Consider the following 15762-nt stretch of genomic DNA (forward strand, 5'->3'; position numbering starts at 1 on the left):
TTTACCAATGGCGGATCGTCTCCGATCCGTTGTGACGTCGTTAATTAATGTGACGTAACAAATACGTTCCAGTTAAAATGGTATGTTTATCGTTCAATTCAACCAGGCCCAATGCGATATACTGGACCCAATACGGCCGTAAACCAAACTTTACGCTGATTGGTCGAGAGACAATGGCCATAGAAACGACGCAGCAACGGATGACGCTACATCTACTTTCGAATTACATTTACGGTGGAAGCTATATAGACAATACTAGCTGCATTGAAGAGTATGGCTACGGCTAATTTGGATGAAGTAATTTCTCTCTTCGGGCTCATGAAGTTTTTTGATGAGCAAAAAAATGCTTTCCGTAAGGGAGAAATCAAATATAAATCAGGCTTTGTCTCGCAAGTGAAACTTCGCTCCCTCGTTGTGACAGGAGTGGTAAGAGCTTCGATGAAGGATCGAAGCTATAACGTTGAGCTAACTGTGGACGGCCAGGGGAACATCAATAAAGGGATTTGTGACTGCCCGAATGGGAATTATCTGTGCAGTCATATGACAGCAACTGCGATTTACTGCAACAGACAGGGTGCTTCCAAGACCGATCTCCCGAATTCCTGGCTCCAGAAACCAAAACAAGCTTTCACCGTGGTAAAAAGTTTTTCTGAAACTTTTCCTAAAAAAATCAGTTTTCTGCGATATCTCGCTCGGTGACAAGCGAAGATAGGAGTTTTTTGTGGGCGAGCCTTAGTGCCATTCATGCTGATTGTCCAATGCGTTGGATTGTTGGTCCTGAGCCTATAGATCAGAAAATCAACCGACTCATTCAAAATGTCCTCCCTTAATTGAAGAATTGATTCCCCTATATTTGGAAGATAGAAACAAATTCATAGAAGCCAACAAAGTTAGCCATGTGCAAATTAGCTACCTTGCCAACAGGACATCAGAACAGAGAGAATGTGCAGAATGGGGGAAATACAGGGCTCTTCGACTGACAAGTAGCAATTTTGGTAGGGTTTTAGACTGCTTTGAGAGGAACAAGACGGCAGGTAGGCCTACTCCGTATCCACCATCTCTTTTCAGAACGCTTCAAGGCAGTACAGTATGAACAGGGATTCAATATTGTGGGGCTTATTGCTTATTGCACGAAGAAAGGGCTATTCAAGACTACTGCGGCATCACTCATGTGAATGTAGCAAAGATTGGTCTAGTACTTTTTCCATGTGGATATCTCGGTGCTTCACCTGATAGAGTGATTGTAGCTGAGCAGACCTCATCTGCAGTTGGTGTGCTTGAGGTAAAGTGCCCTTGGAAATATCGTAACAACACAGTCCATGAGCTCATGCAATTTGAACTTGGTCAGAAGTTACAGAAAAAGAGTTTTTATTTGACTGCTGCTGGACAATTACAAGTGAATCACTCATATTGGCATCAAATTCAGGCCCAAATGCATGCCACAAATTGTGACTGGGTACATTTTGTTGTTTGGACTACAAAGGATATACGGATTATTAAAGTATCAAGAGACACTGACTGGAAGCAAAACATTCCAAAACTCCAGGAATTTTATCTGGATGTGATGCTAAGCCAACTACTCAAGTCATAAATCGAGCTCGCATTTCTCTATTCTTTATTGCCAAAAAAATCAATTTATAATTCGGAATTGAACTGGACTAACAGGCCTTTATCCTCAACAGAACTAGTTCCTGAATAGGTATAATAAGGATCAAAAACTCCCTTAATTATCGGACTTTGGAGATTTACCAATGCAGCACAGGTCTGTACGATCTTGTCCGCATGTACTCTGTGAGGAGTGTAATACATCCTAATATTCTGTAATTCCTCAGTCTCTCAATGGCGCGCTCAACGTGGATTCTGCACTTGGCTATGCGACTGGTATGGACTGCTTCTTCCTTTGTAAACTGCGATCTTCCTCTCAGGAATGATGGTATGTTGAGGTAAACATCCCTTGGCATAAGATCGTGAATCAGGAATCCTTTATCAGCTAGGATGAGATCCCCAGCCTGTAACAATATGGTTTAACGATGATTTTGTGTTGCACTACTTTTCCTTGATTCAAACTGATCAACTCACGAAATTATCAGCCATGGAAGCCATATATTAAATACATTAGCTCAAAATCCATTTCTAGCTTACATTGAGATTAGCATTATATATATACTCACGTTCAGCTGACCTATTATTCCAGATTGCGATGTTATCAGTTTATCTGATGTGTTGCCAGGATAACCATTGGAAACAAATGTAATAGAGCCATTTGGAGCAACTGCCAGAAGGTATTTTGCAGACAAAAAATGTTTGTAATTGCTGTACAGGGGAATGGCTGCGTTGAGATCTTGCCTGGGAGTTTCAATTCTAAACTCCGTGCAGTCAATTATTATACAGCAATGGGGGAATTCATCAAACGACGATGGTAAAGTACAGCTGTTTTTTTTCTTTGAAGGAATTTGATCCATGCATCCAATGAAGAATATTTCGTGCATTGCGTGGAGGTAAGTAAGAAAAATATTCAAAGCTGTGGTGTGACTGGTGTTGAAACGGTTCCCGAGATCGTAGTAAGGTAGATTCAATTTTAGTCGAATCAGAAACAGCAAAAGTTGATCGTCTTCCGATATTGATACGACTCGTTTACCAGTCCAATAATTTGGAGGTTCAAAGCGACTTATTACTTTCATCACGATCAAAAATGTTCCACGATTTATCCCTGTGTAATTTAGTATCTCCGTGTCCGTTAAATTTTTAAATCTAAAAATTTTTTCTCCAATCCTTCAATTCTTTTTCTCAAGTCCTTCAATCCTTCAGTCGATTCAGGTGATGGCTTTAAAGATTCCATTTCAATGCTACACGATGGGGATTCTAGATCAGGATCAGCAGATGACAATGTACGATTAGCATGTGCAGCATCCACAACATTGGCGGAAGACGGTTGACACGACATGGAGTTCAGGGTCCGCCTTTTTGCAATGCGCGTATCTTCTGCTTCACCACGAAGATTCGGACTAGGAATCGCACCTTTCTTTAGACGTGATTTACGAAACTGTATTGGTGTATCTGATACACTAGCAGCAAAATCTTCTTTGCATAAGTGGTAGGAGCAAATGAAGCTTATAGGAGTAGGCTTGAAGTCCTGCCTTCTTACTCTGCATTACCAAGCCTTCCTGCCATCTGCATCGGAAGGAAATGAATGGAAAGATCTGTTCTTCCCCAGTTCATTTCCATTGGTGGCAGTGCATTTATAAACACAGCAGTATTTGGGCATTATATATTAGTATATGTTACTGAATATTTTATTTCCTTTCCTAATTATATTACTGATGAAGAAATAAACACACAGGCTAATTGTAATCTCGTCGTTTTTATACAGTCTACACGGCTAAAGGAATACATCGTAGTGCCAACTAGGCTTAGGTAAATGCAGCGTCCTCCGTTGCTGCGTCGTTTCTATGGCTATTGTCTCTCGACCAATCAGCGTAAAGTTTGGTTCACGGCCGTATACGATGAATAAATTTGAAAATCCGAAACGGCTGAATACACACTATCAGTCAATTATACGCTAAGCATACAACTTTGTCCCCTACATAGTATTTTTAGTAGGTCATGGCACAATCGAGTACGTTAGGTTGCCTTGGTATTCACGGTGCTTGTCGAGTACCGATATTCTTCAATAACACTGGTCAACACATATTTTTAGGCAGACAAAGTAAGAGCGGTTTTGGGGGTTCTGAAGGGCACTGATTCCGAATATGACCTTAGTTTTTTCAAATTGGCTCTTGTTGTGGAGATAACCCATGGGGCTATTTTACCCCAAATCTCCCATTTTCGCGGTAATTACTAGATAGAAAATCGCCTTAGTCGTACTATAAAGTTTAGAAATTCAATCTACTTGTTATTTTTACACACAGAAGACTCTTTTAAATCAAAATACAGCAACAGCACTATATTTAGGTAAAATAGATTTATTATAGTTACAGACTTTCACAGATATCATGTACATAAATAAACTCCAGTCATGTATATAAGTATTTACCTAGATACTCAAAACGTGGCAATAATTTAATCAGTTTTACGTCACCCACCTATGGTAAATTTGAAATAATCAGTTGGAATTCAATATTATTGTTATATTTTAAATCATAATTGTTTTTTGTACGATTTTTTTCTGTAAGCTATTTGGTGCAGTTTCTCGAAAGGTTCCGGCAATGGTCTGACATAATATGTTCAATTGTTCATCTCATCTGCCCCGATGTCTTTCTTTTGTTATTCTGATGTCTTGGTAGAACCTCTCCCCTTGCTAATCAAGAAGATGATCAGGAAACATATCAAGATGACTGAACAGGAAGTGAACTTTTATGCTCATGTTTGTGCTCAAGTTTTCGATATACAGATACGAATTTTCGGACCAACTGTATGTAGTTGGGGGCTTTGTGATCATCTAAAAAGTTTTATTTACCACATCTTAGGACAAATTACATGCAGTGAACTCCTTGCTAATCTGAAATTGGAATCTGTCATTGGTATTCCAATATACCAGATACAAGATTTAAGCTTCTCGTTTGATAGTGTTACTAGGTCTACCCACTTTGTTGACTCAGCGGAAAATTATCCATTTACCAGTCAAAAGAAATGAGACGCATATGAGTATTGTAGTTAAGCCTTTCAATGACAAATTTTATAGTTTTATACTCCTCTTTACTCTTAGTAGAATGACCAATTGATACAGGAAAATATGAATTTACGTTGTGCAAAAGTACGATTTTTAGGCTTGACAAACTGCTTTTTTGACAAACAAATATTTCGCATCATGTGATGTTAATGTTGATAGAATCACTGAGAATGACATGAGGATTTTTCAAAGTCAAATAGCTATTTATATGCGCAGTATAAAATTTAAAAAAAACTACTATTTTCTTCCTACCAAGGGAAATATTTAAGGGTAAATACAGTAATTTAGGGCTTTTTTAGGGGTATAAATATCTTCTGACAGAGAGCCAATCTGACAAAACTAATGTGATATTCGTAATCAGCAACCTCAAAAACCCCAGAAACGGCTCTCAGACGTTCTACCTATTTTTTTTTTTCATGTTGTTGACCAGTGTAATTATACCTATCTGCCGACTTGTAGCCCAGCCCACTTTATCGCAGGATACAGCTGCATCAACTAGATACCTGACTACGATGCAGCTAGCAAACACGCCATAATTTCTTTTCTTATGATGAATATTTGTGATATTCAGTTGAACTCGTAATATTTCACATTTTGTGCATTAGATATACTATAGTGCGAAAGGACGTATGTTCTGATGTCATTGCAGTGCCTACAAAATGTTTCGATAGTTATGTTTAGAGCAGGGGTTCTCAACCCGCGGCCCGCGGGCCGCATGCGGCCCACAGAGGTCTATTTTGCGGCCCGCGGCCTCTTTCATTACGAACGCAATTACTACTATGGCCCAGCATTGTTGCATATTAATTTAGCTACTTAGCTCTCTTATCGCACCGTCGCTGTTTCGTTTGAATACCCATTCTTTGACGTGTTCTGGTTTCTTGATATGTTCTCGAGTTTAGATTGTTATTGTTCTGAATCAGTATTGGTATGAGCCTCTAAATTTTCACTAGTCTGCGTGCACTCCCCAACTCACCGCGCGCTCCCTTGGACAACAGTGCGTAACGACTGAAAGAAAAGTCATCACTTCGGCTTTTTTTGTGCGTGGCACAGATTTTCTGTGTGTGGTGACTTTGTAAGCAGTGTGCGGCAGCGCACGCGCGCAGCTTGAATTTGATGAATTTGCTTCCTCATATATATATGGAAAACCTATATTTGTGTTATTTGTCGATGAACAGTTGTCGTAACGAAGCGTAGAAGCTTAAAACGATACCACTAAAGTTTATTCTAGGTTACATGTCACCTGATCTTAGAAAAAACGTTACTAACTAGGCGTCCAGCCCAGTAATCCGTAGTTCGAGGAATTATTAAAATTGCCGACGACGTTACAGACCCTTTGGAATATCGCTACACCCAAGAAATCTGCTAGAGAAGGTGTGACTTCACTAATACCTTAACATACTGTGCGAATATTCGCTGTTTCCGGGACTTAACAGCCATGTTTCCTCCAAGCTGGGCACGTGTGCAAATGCGCAGTGCTGACACGATCTGTGCGCACAGAAAATCTAAGTCGCGCACAAAAATCAGAAATGATGACCTTTTTTATAGTCTTTACGGACGGTTGTCCAAGGGTCTGCGCAGTAAGTTGGTGAGTGTGCGCGGACTCGTCAAAATTAGAGGGAACACTGCTTTGCAGCAAGGACAACATTACCCGACAAATTTAGAAGCTAAATTTGTTCGATTCAACCGTGACCAGAAGAGTAGCCCGTCGACATTTCATCGCATGTTCTGAAACACGTTGCCGCGTATACTACTTTAGCCTAGCATTGGACGAATCCACCGACTTCACAGACATTGCATAGCTGATTTTCTTGGTGCATTTTATCAGAGTGGACATATTTGCAGAAAGAATGCTGGCATGGAAACGTGGGGAGGTGGCCAGCGAAAAACATCAACTTGACAAAGTTGACTTATGTTACTATTGGTGGAGGGCTCCAGCCATAGAAGGAAAGGACATGGGTTAATTGGTTTGCTCTGAAATGACCCCGAAACGCTTCTTCTCATTTCACTGAGAGCTCAATGTGATAATGGCCTCTGTTGTAACAAAAAACTGCCCGTGTTGTGACGCTCAAGGCCTAAACGGCGACAAGCGTCACAGTCAATATTCCCTCTAATTTTTGACGAGTATGCGCACTCTCGCCAACTCACTGCGCACACCCTTGGACAACAGTGCGTAACGACTAAAAAAAGGTGATCATTTCAGATTTTTTGTGCGCAACTTAGATTTTCTGTGCGCAGAGACCGCGTCAGCACTGCGCATTTGCGCAGGTGCGCAGCTTAGAGGGAACATCAGTAATACCGCGTGTAATAATAATAATAATAAGGTACACATACCGACTTGGAAATGAATGCAATGCACGCTCCATGAAGTGATTTACTTGCGACGCCGGAAGATACATATTCTCACAAAAACAGCGATTGAAAACTTACAATCGCTGTCCAAGTGACCATTAATGCTTTGAAATGCATAAAAATGGATTATTCGCCCGTATACGACTAATAAATAGGCTCCAGCAGCCTTAATTTGATAGAAGCTCACAAATGCATGGCAATAATGTTTTGCGGCCCGCAGCCTCTTCAGCGGGCAAAATGCGGCCCGTTGTACATGCGAAGTTGAGAACCCCTGGTTTAGAGGATCGATTACGAGAGTCGTCACGATTAACCTGCTTTCATTTTTCATGAATCGGAAATCGACTATCGCCTCAGCATCACAAGTAGGCCTACGTTAAAAGCAAGTACTCGGTGATCAATTTTGCAGCCGCAAATTCGCAGTTTTTTTTATATCGATTCACACCACATATCAGACGCGAAATGCCTATATATTATGCTGGCTTGTCTCAAACGAATCAGAGGGAATCATTCAGTTGCTATCACGCCGCCAGATTTCAAGGTTAGATAGTCAATCGTCGAACACCGGATTTTATACACTTCATTCCCACGACTTTTGGGTGACAGTCGTCACTCTATGCTGTACTTTTGTAATTGCATACAAAAGTAGTTTCAAAATGCAGACTTTATCGAGGAGCCGCATATTTTAATAATCGATCAAGGATAACGACTTTCGTAACTGCACGGTGTATCTTCGCACCTAACGCTAAATGACTAGTTATTGAACGACGTGGCAAAATGCTAGACTGAATTGTCGCCAGGTATCGTATGCAGTACATTAATATAAGACTTCACTGAAATCTACGGTTGGAATTAGCTATACGACTGCACGTGATGTATTACGTTCGCGATCACACAGAACCTTTCTAAAAGGTTCGCGTTCACACGAACCTGACCTTTCAGAAGTTCACACACACCATACCTACTATATACTGCTGTCGTATGTTTCAATTACACGCATATATCTGACTGTTTTCATCGATTTATTGTACAAGGAAAATTGATCGATGTTGCAAATATGAAAACAATATACAGCGTAGGAAAATAGACTTTGGGCGCTCTAATCGTATGAAAGTATTATTTTCATAATCATATATATATGAGCCTAGTCTGCTCCGAACAAAGGTGATTACCAGCTTCCTTGCACGTATCCTTGGTGATTCATTTCTCTTGCCAGCTGGCACATGGCGCAGGGAATGCAACAGGTCATGACACAGCAGTCATCGCATATAGAGCCCTGGATAGATAACAACACTTGTTTTCGGTACAAAACATTCTGAAACCTCGGCGGATAAATAACGTGTCGAACACAGATTGGTTACACGGTAAGGAAATGCCTAACTAGCGAGAAACGACTTATTGCAACTGTGGCCTACTCAGCAGAGTTGGACAACCAGAAAATAAAATTTTCAAAATTAGATCAAAAATATACTGATAGCTAGACGGATTTATACGAGTTACCTTAGGACAGAGCAGATCAGTAGCAAAGTACTTTTGCTTGTCAAGTAGATTGCCTTGTAGATTTTGCCTACTCGAACTACTTCGAGCTACTGCTACTACTCGATGGTGTTCAGTTTTTCAGGCAAAACCAGGCCCAGAAGTTATTCGTTACTTTCTTTCAAATCGCTGCCTCTACTTCTTGAGTAGAAATTGACAAAGAAACTTCTACTTCAGCTTGAGTAACGACAACTACCTCTGTATAAGAAAAAGAATTTCATAGAAACTTGGAAACTAATTTAATTTACAAATTAGAAACACAACAACAATCGAATCCATTCTCATAAGCACAATAATGTCTGGTTTCTCCTATACAGTTCTCCTGTATCATTTTCAGGAAAACCAGAAATTATATTACAATTGAAATTAGAGCATGGAAACACGAATTAAATAATAATTAGATTACCTACATTTCGTTATAATGAGTCCAGACAACTATTTTGTTATCCAGCCTATAGTTCATGCCGTTAGTTTTGCCCTCCGTGAGTAGAAAAATATTTTGACCACCTCTGGCGATTTGCAACGCACCTCAATTCCATGTTTGGCTCTGAAGTGCGATCTCATGGCAAGGTGGCCGCCGGGTACGCAGCCCGCGCCGTACCCACTCCACCCCCCGCCGTACCCACTGCACCCGACGCAGCAATTCTCGCCCATTCGGTCGGCCATGCATCCGTAGTAAAAGTTTCCGACCCAAAACACGCAGCAACCTAAAATTACCACTGGCTTCAGATTACACGAATGCTTACGTTCCGTTCGCATTCGGTATGACATGCGTTTCTATATAAAGCAGATTGAAATGAACACGCATATTTTCGACTGCCACTCGGCAGGGGTAATCGTCAGCAATCAGTAGAGAATTGTGAAGAACATTGTTTATCAACAATCGTATCACCAAATATGACGTCACTGGCATGGAATTAAGAATAATCAGAGTGAAGAGATCTACTGCTGTTGGGAAAGACTTGATTGGCGTCCTGTTTGCGCGACAAATTATCGGGACGACAGATTTCGCGTTGTCGAAAGAGACCGTTCACACTTTCGTTTGGGTGTCTTGGAGTCGACTCTAATCAATACACGCCAACCAATCCGTTTAGAGTCAAGTGTACCTGTTTGATGCTGGTGTGATCAGACTAGATGACCTTCACGGTCATATCGATCATTCCTATCTAATACCGAAGACTGTGCATGCATATTTTCTGTACCACCACCACTGCCGTGTGTTATGTATTTTGGTTTGATGAAAATAAAGACTCTCTCTCTCTCTCTATCTCTCTCTCATCTAAAAATAGTACGTTGAGCCTAAACGCTGTCATTATTCAAAATTTCATGTCGGTGACGCTATATTTTGTGATACGATTGTTGGAAGACAATGTTCTTTCCAATTCTTCAATAATTGCTGACGGATTACCCCAAGAATATTTGGGTTTATTTCAATATCAATATACTATCCAAATATATATTGAAGTTCTGTACCTCCAAGAAGACATATAAAGCAGATTTGGTCAGAAACAGTTTCAGGTTTTCGAAATTAGATTAAATTTGAATTAGACCTACGCATTTTTTTTTCAAAATTACATTAGGATTGCAGCCACCAAATTCGCAAAAACTTTAAAATTATTTTAAATTCCGAGTTAATAAGTATTACAAAACACCATCGAGTTTAGTTCATCAAATCGGAGCTAGTCTATTCTCATAAGCAGGAGAATGACAGATGTATTTGCTGCGCGCGTGACTCGTTTCGCACTACACAGAGGCCCTGTAGCATTTTCTTGAAAACCAGAAATTTGACTAGAACTCAAATTAAAGGGTAGAAACATCTCTCAACTGAAAGACAATTTGAATACTGACATTTTGCTTCGTTTAGTGTAGTGGTTCCCAACGTGGGCGATATCGCCTCCCAGGGGGCGATTTGGCGGTCTAGATGGGCGAAAATAACGAAGGGGGCGAAAACGGACGAAGGGGGCGATAGGGGGCAAAAACAACGAAGGGGGCGATAGGGGGCGATGGCGCGTTAAAACGGCTATATTGGAGTCGGGACCGTAACTACCGCACCCCAAACCCCCCAATTGAGAGTGAGGGGCCCGAAACTCTTGACATTCTTGAGCCAGACTTCTCCCAGTTGAATTGGTGTCGCGTTCTCCGGCAGAGCTGGTATGGCCAGAACCTCAGTCTTCTTGGCATTGATCTGAAGGCCAATAAGAGCGGCGGCGGCCTCTAGTTGGTTGATGAGGCGCTGTGCCGACGCGGTATTCGGGGCAAGCAAAGCGAGGTCGTCTGCGTAAGCAAGATTACCTACGTGGATAGCCTCGCGAGTCGTACGCGTACGCGTTCCTTGCCGTGGCCGCCATTCAAAGAAGTCCGAGTTGTCCGGGAAGGCCGTTCGTAGCACGAAGTCAAGGATTATCACGAACAAGAATGGTACCAAGGTGTCACCTTGAAGCACGCCAGCCGAAGTGGTAAAATCTCCGCTTGGACCGTCGTCTGTTCGAACTCGCGCGTCAATGTACAGGGCCATAATGGCGTACCTTATCACCTCAGGAATTCCATAGAATCCGAGGATCTTCGCCATGGCTCGGCGCGAGACCGAGTCGAAGGCTTTCGCAAAGTCAACAAAGACAGCCACAACATTCTTTTTGTGTGAGTGGCAGGTGTCAATGATTGTGCGCAGTGCCGGGATATGATCTGTTGTACCGCGGGATGGTCAAAATCCATCATTCTGGACATTCAGGAGCTTGGTAGATACTTGCTCACGTATGCGAAGGAGCAGTACTCGGTCGAACAGCTTGGCCGCGGTCTGCATGAGGGAGATGCCTCTGTAATTCGCGGGGTCACTCGCAGCGCCTTTCTTGAATATAGGCACGATTTCGCTCTCAAGCCACTCGGACGGCACCGTGCCGCCTTCGAGGACACCGTTCATGACGTCGAGGAGAAAAGGTGCAACGCCCGAGGTGTACGCAGCCGTTGGGATGCCGTCCGTGCCGGTGGCCTTGAATTGTGGTACATCACTCATGGTTATCCTGAGCTCAGCTAGCGTGATCAGGTTTGTATTGATCGCTAGAGGAATTGCTGCTAATGAAGGCGGTGCAACGAGCACGTCGATGTCCGGTGCAGGTGTAGATAAGAGGGTCTCAAAGTGTGATGCGAGCCAGCCATAGCAGATATAGGAGTTCACGAAATAACATTATCTAAAGAAGTCAATATAACAAAGATTCTGCCCGAAGATGTTTAATTATTATTTAGGGGTCCTACCTTTTCCAACATACCACATCGACCATATTGACCGATTCAAGCATGAATTATATAAATTTGTCGCACTTCGCGCGTTAAAGCGAAATACGGTGACTCACCAAACAGTTCACGAAACAGGGTATAGCTGATATGTAGCGACAAAAAGCCCACAGGCTGAGGGGGGTCTGGGGTTTGGTTTTTCCGTTCACAATATTTGGGGGGCGATGATCGGTGTGGAGCTTCAAAAGGGGGCGATGAGTCGAAAAGGGTTGGGAACCACTGGTTTAGTCTGTAATTGGACTACTAACAATCCAACTTCAAGGTATTATTTAAAGAGGTATACTGTGCTGCAAATATGACGTGTTCAATCCATGGACAACCTGCGTCAAATCGCAAACCTTGTATTCCGATATCAGGGATGCATATTGCAGGGATGTAATGACTCGAGTCACGATTTTATGATGACTCGACATGACTCGAGTCATTTTCTCAAAATGCGGAAATGACTCGACTCGACTCGAGTCAATCTGTGTATTGATTGACTTGGACTCGAGTCATTGCGCATGACTCCAACCAAGTCATATGACTCGAGACTCATACGGCCAAGACCGACATTTCATTGCCATTTCGAAGAATAGTAAAGTAACCACACTATATGGATTTCGTCTATTGGTACTAGTACTTGAAAATGCGACCAGTCACTGCTAAAAGGAGGAAGATTAGTATATTATAAATGTGAACTGTTCGATATCACCAAATAGAGTTATAAAAAGTCGATTTAGCAAGACTTTATCTGGAAACTGGTCACTTGGTCAGTCAACACAATGACTTGGACTCGACTCGAGTCATAATGCCATGTCTCGGACTCGAGCCTCTGCTCGCTGACTTGGACTCGGACTTGACTCGGTGGTGAATTGAAAATGACTCGATTTGACTCGAGTCAAAACTATGAAAGTGAGATTGACTTGTGACTCGGAGCCTTGTGACTTGGTTACAACCCTGGCATATTGCATAGAGCTCCTATAACCTCCAAATATCCGCTGCTAGAGACACCTACAAATTTTCATATCCGCGAAGCAGTCACACAGCTGCGTGCTCCAAAATTGCTTCGAAACTTTGGGCTGATTTATAATCACAGTCGTGTTAACTGGCTGGGATAGAGCCGGCTGCGCTGTCACATCCCCGTATTGCTGCGTGCCGTACGGACTGGGGTACGAAGGTGAGGATTCCATCGGGTATACTTTCAAATCCTGAAAATAGAATGGCGTTCGCTGTGGAGTCAAGTAAAGCCACGATCTGCATATTTAGAGTTGGTGTTGTGTATGGTAAGTTTATTCGACTCCGCTCAAATCGGACAGTTTGTTTCCGCCCACTTCTGGTCGGATTACGCAGAGAACCGGCTGTGTCCGTGTTAAGCGGAAAATCTATTGTTCGCTTCATGTTAGTGCGTAAAGGCACAGAACGATTTTAAAATACGGTACTGTTGCGGGGTAATTTAATTGATGCTGTGATATACTGCAGTGTTTGGCTCATATCGCTTAAAACGCACATTACTTATACCTTCAGGTTAGTTGTATTGTGCAATATTTTCGATACCAAACCATTCAACTGCAATACTGTGTAACACGCAAACAGGGTTCGAATAAGACTTTTTGATATCTCTATCAACGCAACTAACTGTTGAACTGTTATAGCAGCGTCTTTACTTTTTTCGTTCACGTCAGTGAGCAATTTCACTTTTTCTGCTTAACGTTTTTGTACCAATCTGTTCTACAACACGGAAGCTTCGATTAGAAAAATATGAAGCTGTCATGGCCTTGTATGAGGTCATTGTTGGCATAGCTACTGTATTGATCGTCATTGCCTCACTTCATCCGTCATCTTGTGTTACAACGAACGACGTACAGCTTATTGTGCCATAACCTAATGATAGGAAGAGCCAGCGAGTATCCGAATAAAGCGGGAAATTGTTCGAATTAACCGGAGTTTTATACGTGTTTTGGGGAGCTGGCGCCATCGGCGCTGCATAAATCAACTCGATTCTGGGCAGTTGCACGTTCTGAGGTGCAAGGAAATACGAAGGAATAGAAGGAAATGAAAATGATCCGGGAAAAGCGAATGAAAAACAGCTGAAAACATCAAGATCGAACACTGCCACATCTGACGAGGTGAGTGAAGAATTAAACAGGCCATATACCTGGTCGTTTCAGCATCGTTATTTCTGTTTAGTACTCATACATTGCATTGCGTCTTGGGCTGATAAAAATAGAATTAGCCAAACGGGAATACTACCATACTTACAGTCATATTTTGCGAAACCAAACAGAGAATGTAGGCGAAGAGAGTTGTCCGTCGTAAGGTCGTATGCGTATTATAGATGTCTGTAAACATATGTTTTGTATAGTAAAGACATTTGACTTTTGCAATATTAGCAATTGTGGCACACAAAATCGGTGCTGTTGTAAAATATCGGAAACCCAAGCTCTGTAGCGATCCGCCTCCGTGAGCTTCGGGTTTTAATATATTTACATTATGAATATATTATTTAAACCATCTTGAGCTCGTTAAAGCAGAAAAATACTGGGGACCTGATAAATTTATACAATAGGGTTACATTTAAAACAAAAATCAATTTGAAACAAACATGTTTAAACCAAAGACCTTGTTTGAAACATATATTTTATTGTGTTTTTTTAAGCCTTGATGTCCCGAATATTTAATTGTGACGTCATAAGGGATTGAAATTGACAATTGAAAATATAAGGTAAATTTAGCTCATTTGCAGAGGTGGTCAAAGTAGTTAAGAAGAGTATTGAAATCCGCTTTCCACTCTGCTCAATATCAATGTCCCTATAGGTCGGACGCCGAATACATTGGCTGGCCTGGCACTGGTCTGGACCGCTAAGGCGTAAGCTTGCAGTCCCCTGCAAGTCATCGTCGAAATTGTTGGCAAAGTCACTAAAGATATTGATTTCATAGGATAATTATATCCCTTGATGGACCCAGTTGATACATTTGGAGACTTTTCGAAAGTCACCATGTACATCAGCATTCAGGCATAATGTGACCTGAATCGTCGCCAGGCATCGTAGACAGTACATTAATATATCACTTCACTGAAATGTAGGATTGGAACCAATACTGGTACCAATAAAAATACCGTTGTATTATATTAGCATAATCACCGTCTGGAAACCACTCGCCTTGACGCTAAAGGCAGAGTTACGCTGAGATTTTCATGAACTGGAATAAGAATGACACATTACTTTGCTTCCCACAACATCCCACAACAGAACAGCTTTATTTCCGATTCACGCCAAACGACGACATTAAATTACTTTTAAATTTCCGAACTAGAACTATAGAACTGGTCATCTTTCAAAATCCGCCACCAGAACTACTAGAAAAACCGTTAGTTATTTGACCGTGAGCAAACTAGATTTGGAGTCACTACAAGTCTTCCACTAAGCTCAATACTCTGTTTCCAGTCCTGTTTCGAGAAAGGCTCCTCCTAAATGCTGAACACTGAGCAGCGGTTACAAATAACACCGTGTGAAATGATATCGGAAATAAAGGCTTGCAGGGTCGTCAGAAGAATCTCAGATCACAAAATCGCCCTCCCATTCAATTCGATGTCGAGTTTCGACAAGGCACGAAATCGAACGCCATACTTCATTGATTAACTTCCCAGTTTCCACTTGGTAACAACTCGCTCAACCACAGTTGGTGTAGGATTTCTCCTCCTCTTTATATGCGAAATAATGTCATCGCTTTCATGCTATATAGGCGCAACCTGATTGTCATGACTCATCACATTGTTTAGTATAGGAAGACCAAGGCATCGAAATTTTAATTCTGTGAATCAATTTTTAGGAGATAGGCCTACTTCGCCATGTCGTATATTGTATCAAATCGGCTTGGACTAACGTTTAAGATGAAGGTACTTCTATCATAAGTTGGTCCGCGAGATACGTGTCCCCGCA

The 15762-nt window shown here is 41.7% G+C and overlaps 1 protein-coding gene across 1 annotated transcript; it reads right to left on the reverse strand.

The window, feature by feature from the left end:
* Positions 1-8016: 8016 nt before the first annotated feature.
* Positions 8017-15021, reverse strand: LOC145448607 (placenta-specific gene 8 protein-like). The gene is made up of 5 exons (XM_080327031.1): positions 14965-15021; positions 14081-14160; positions 12837-13029; positions 9080-9258; positions 8017-8291 (listed from the first exon to the last, which is right to left on the reverse strand). The coding sequence occupies exons 2-5, from the start codon at positions 14084-14086 to the stop codon at positions 8184-8186; spliced, it is 486 nt and encodes a 161-aa protein (XP_080183157.1). The 5' UTR covers positions 14087-14160; positions 14965-15021; the 3' UTR covers positions 8017-8183.
* Between the last annotated feature and the right edge of the window lie 741 nt (positions 15022-15762).

The sequence above is a fragment of the Botryllus schlosseri genome, chromosome 1 (assembly GCF_051294905.1).
Source record: "Botryllus schlosseri isolate E-star chromosome 1, Bs_hap1, whole genome shotgun sequence".
Taxonomy (NCBI): domain Eukaryota; kingdom Metazoa; phylum Chordata; class Ascidiacea; order Stolidobranchia; family Styelidae; genus Botryllus; species Botryllus schlosseri.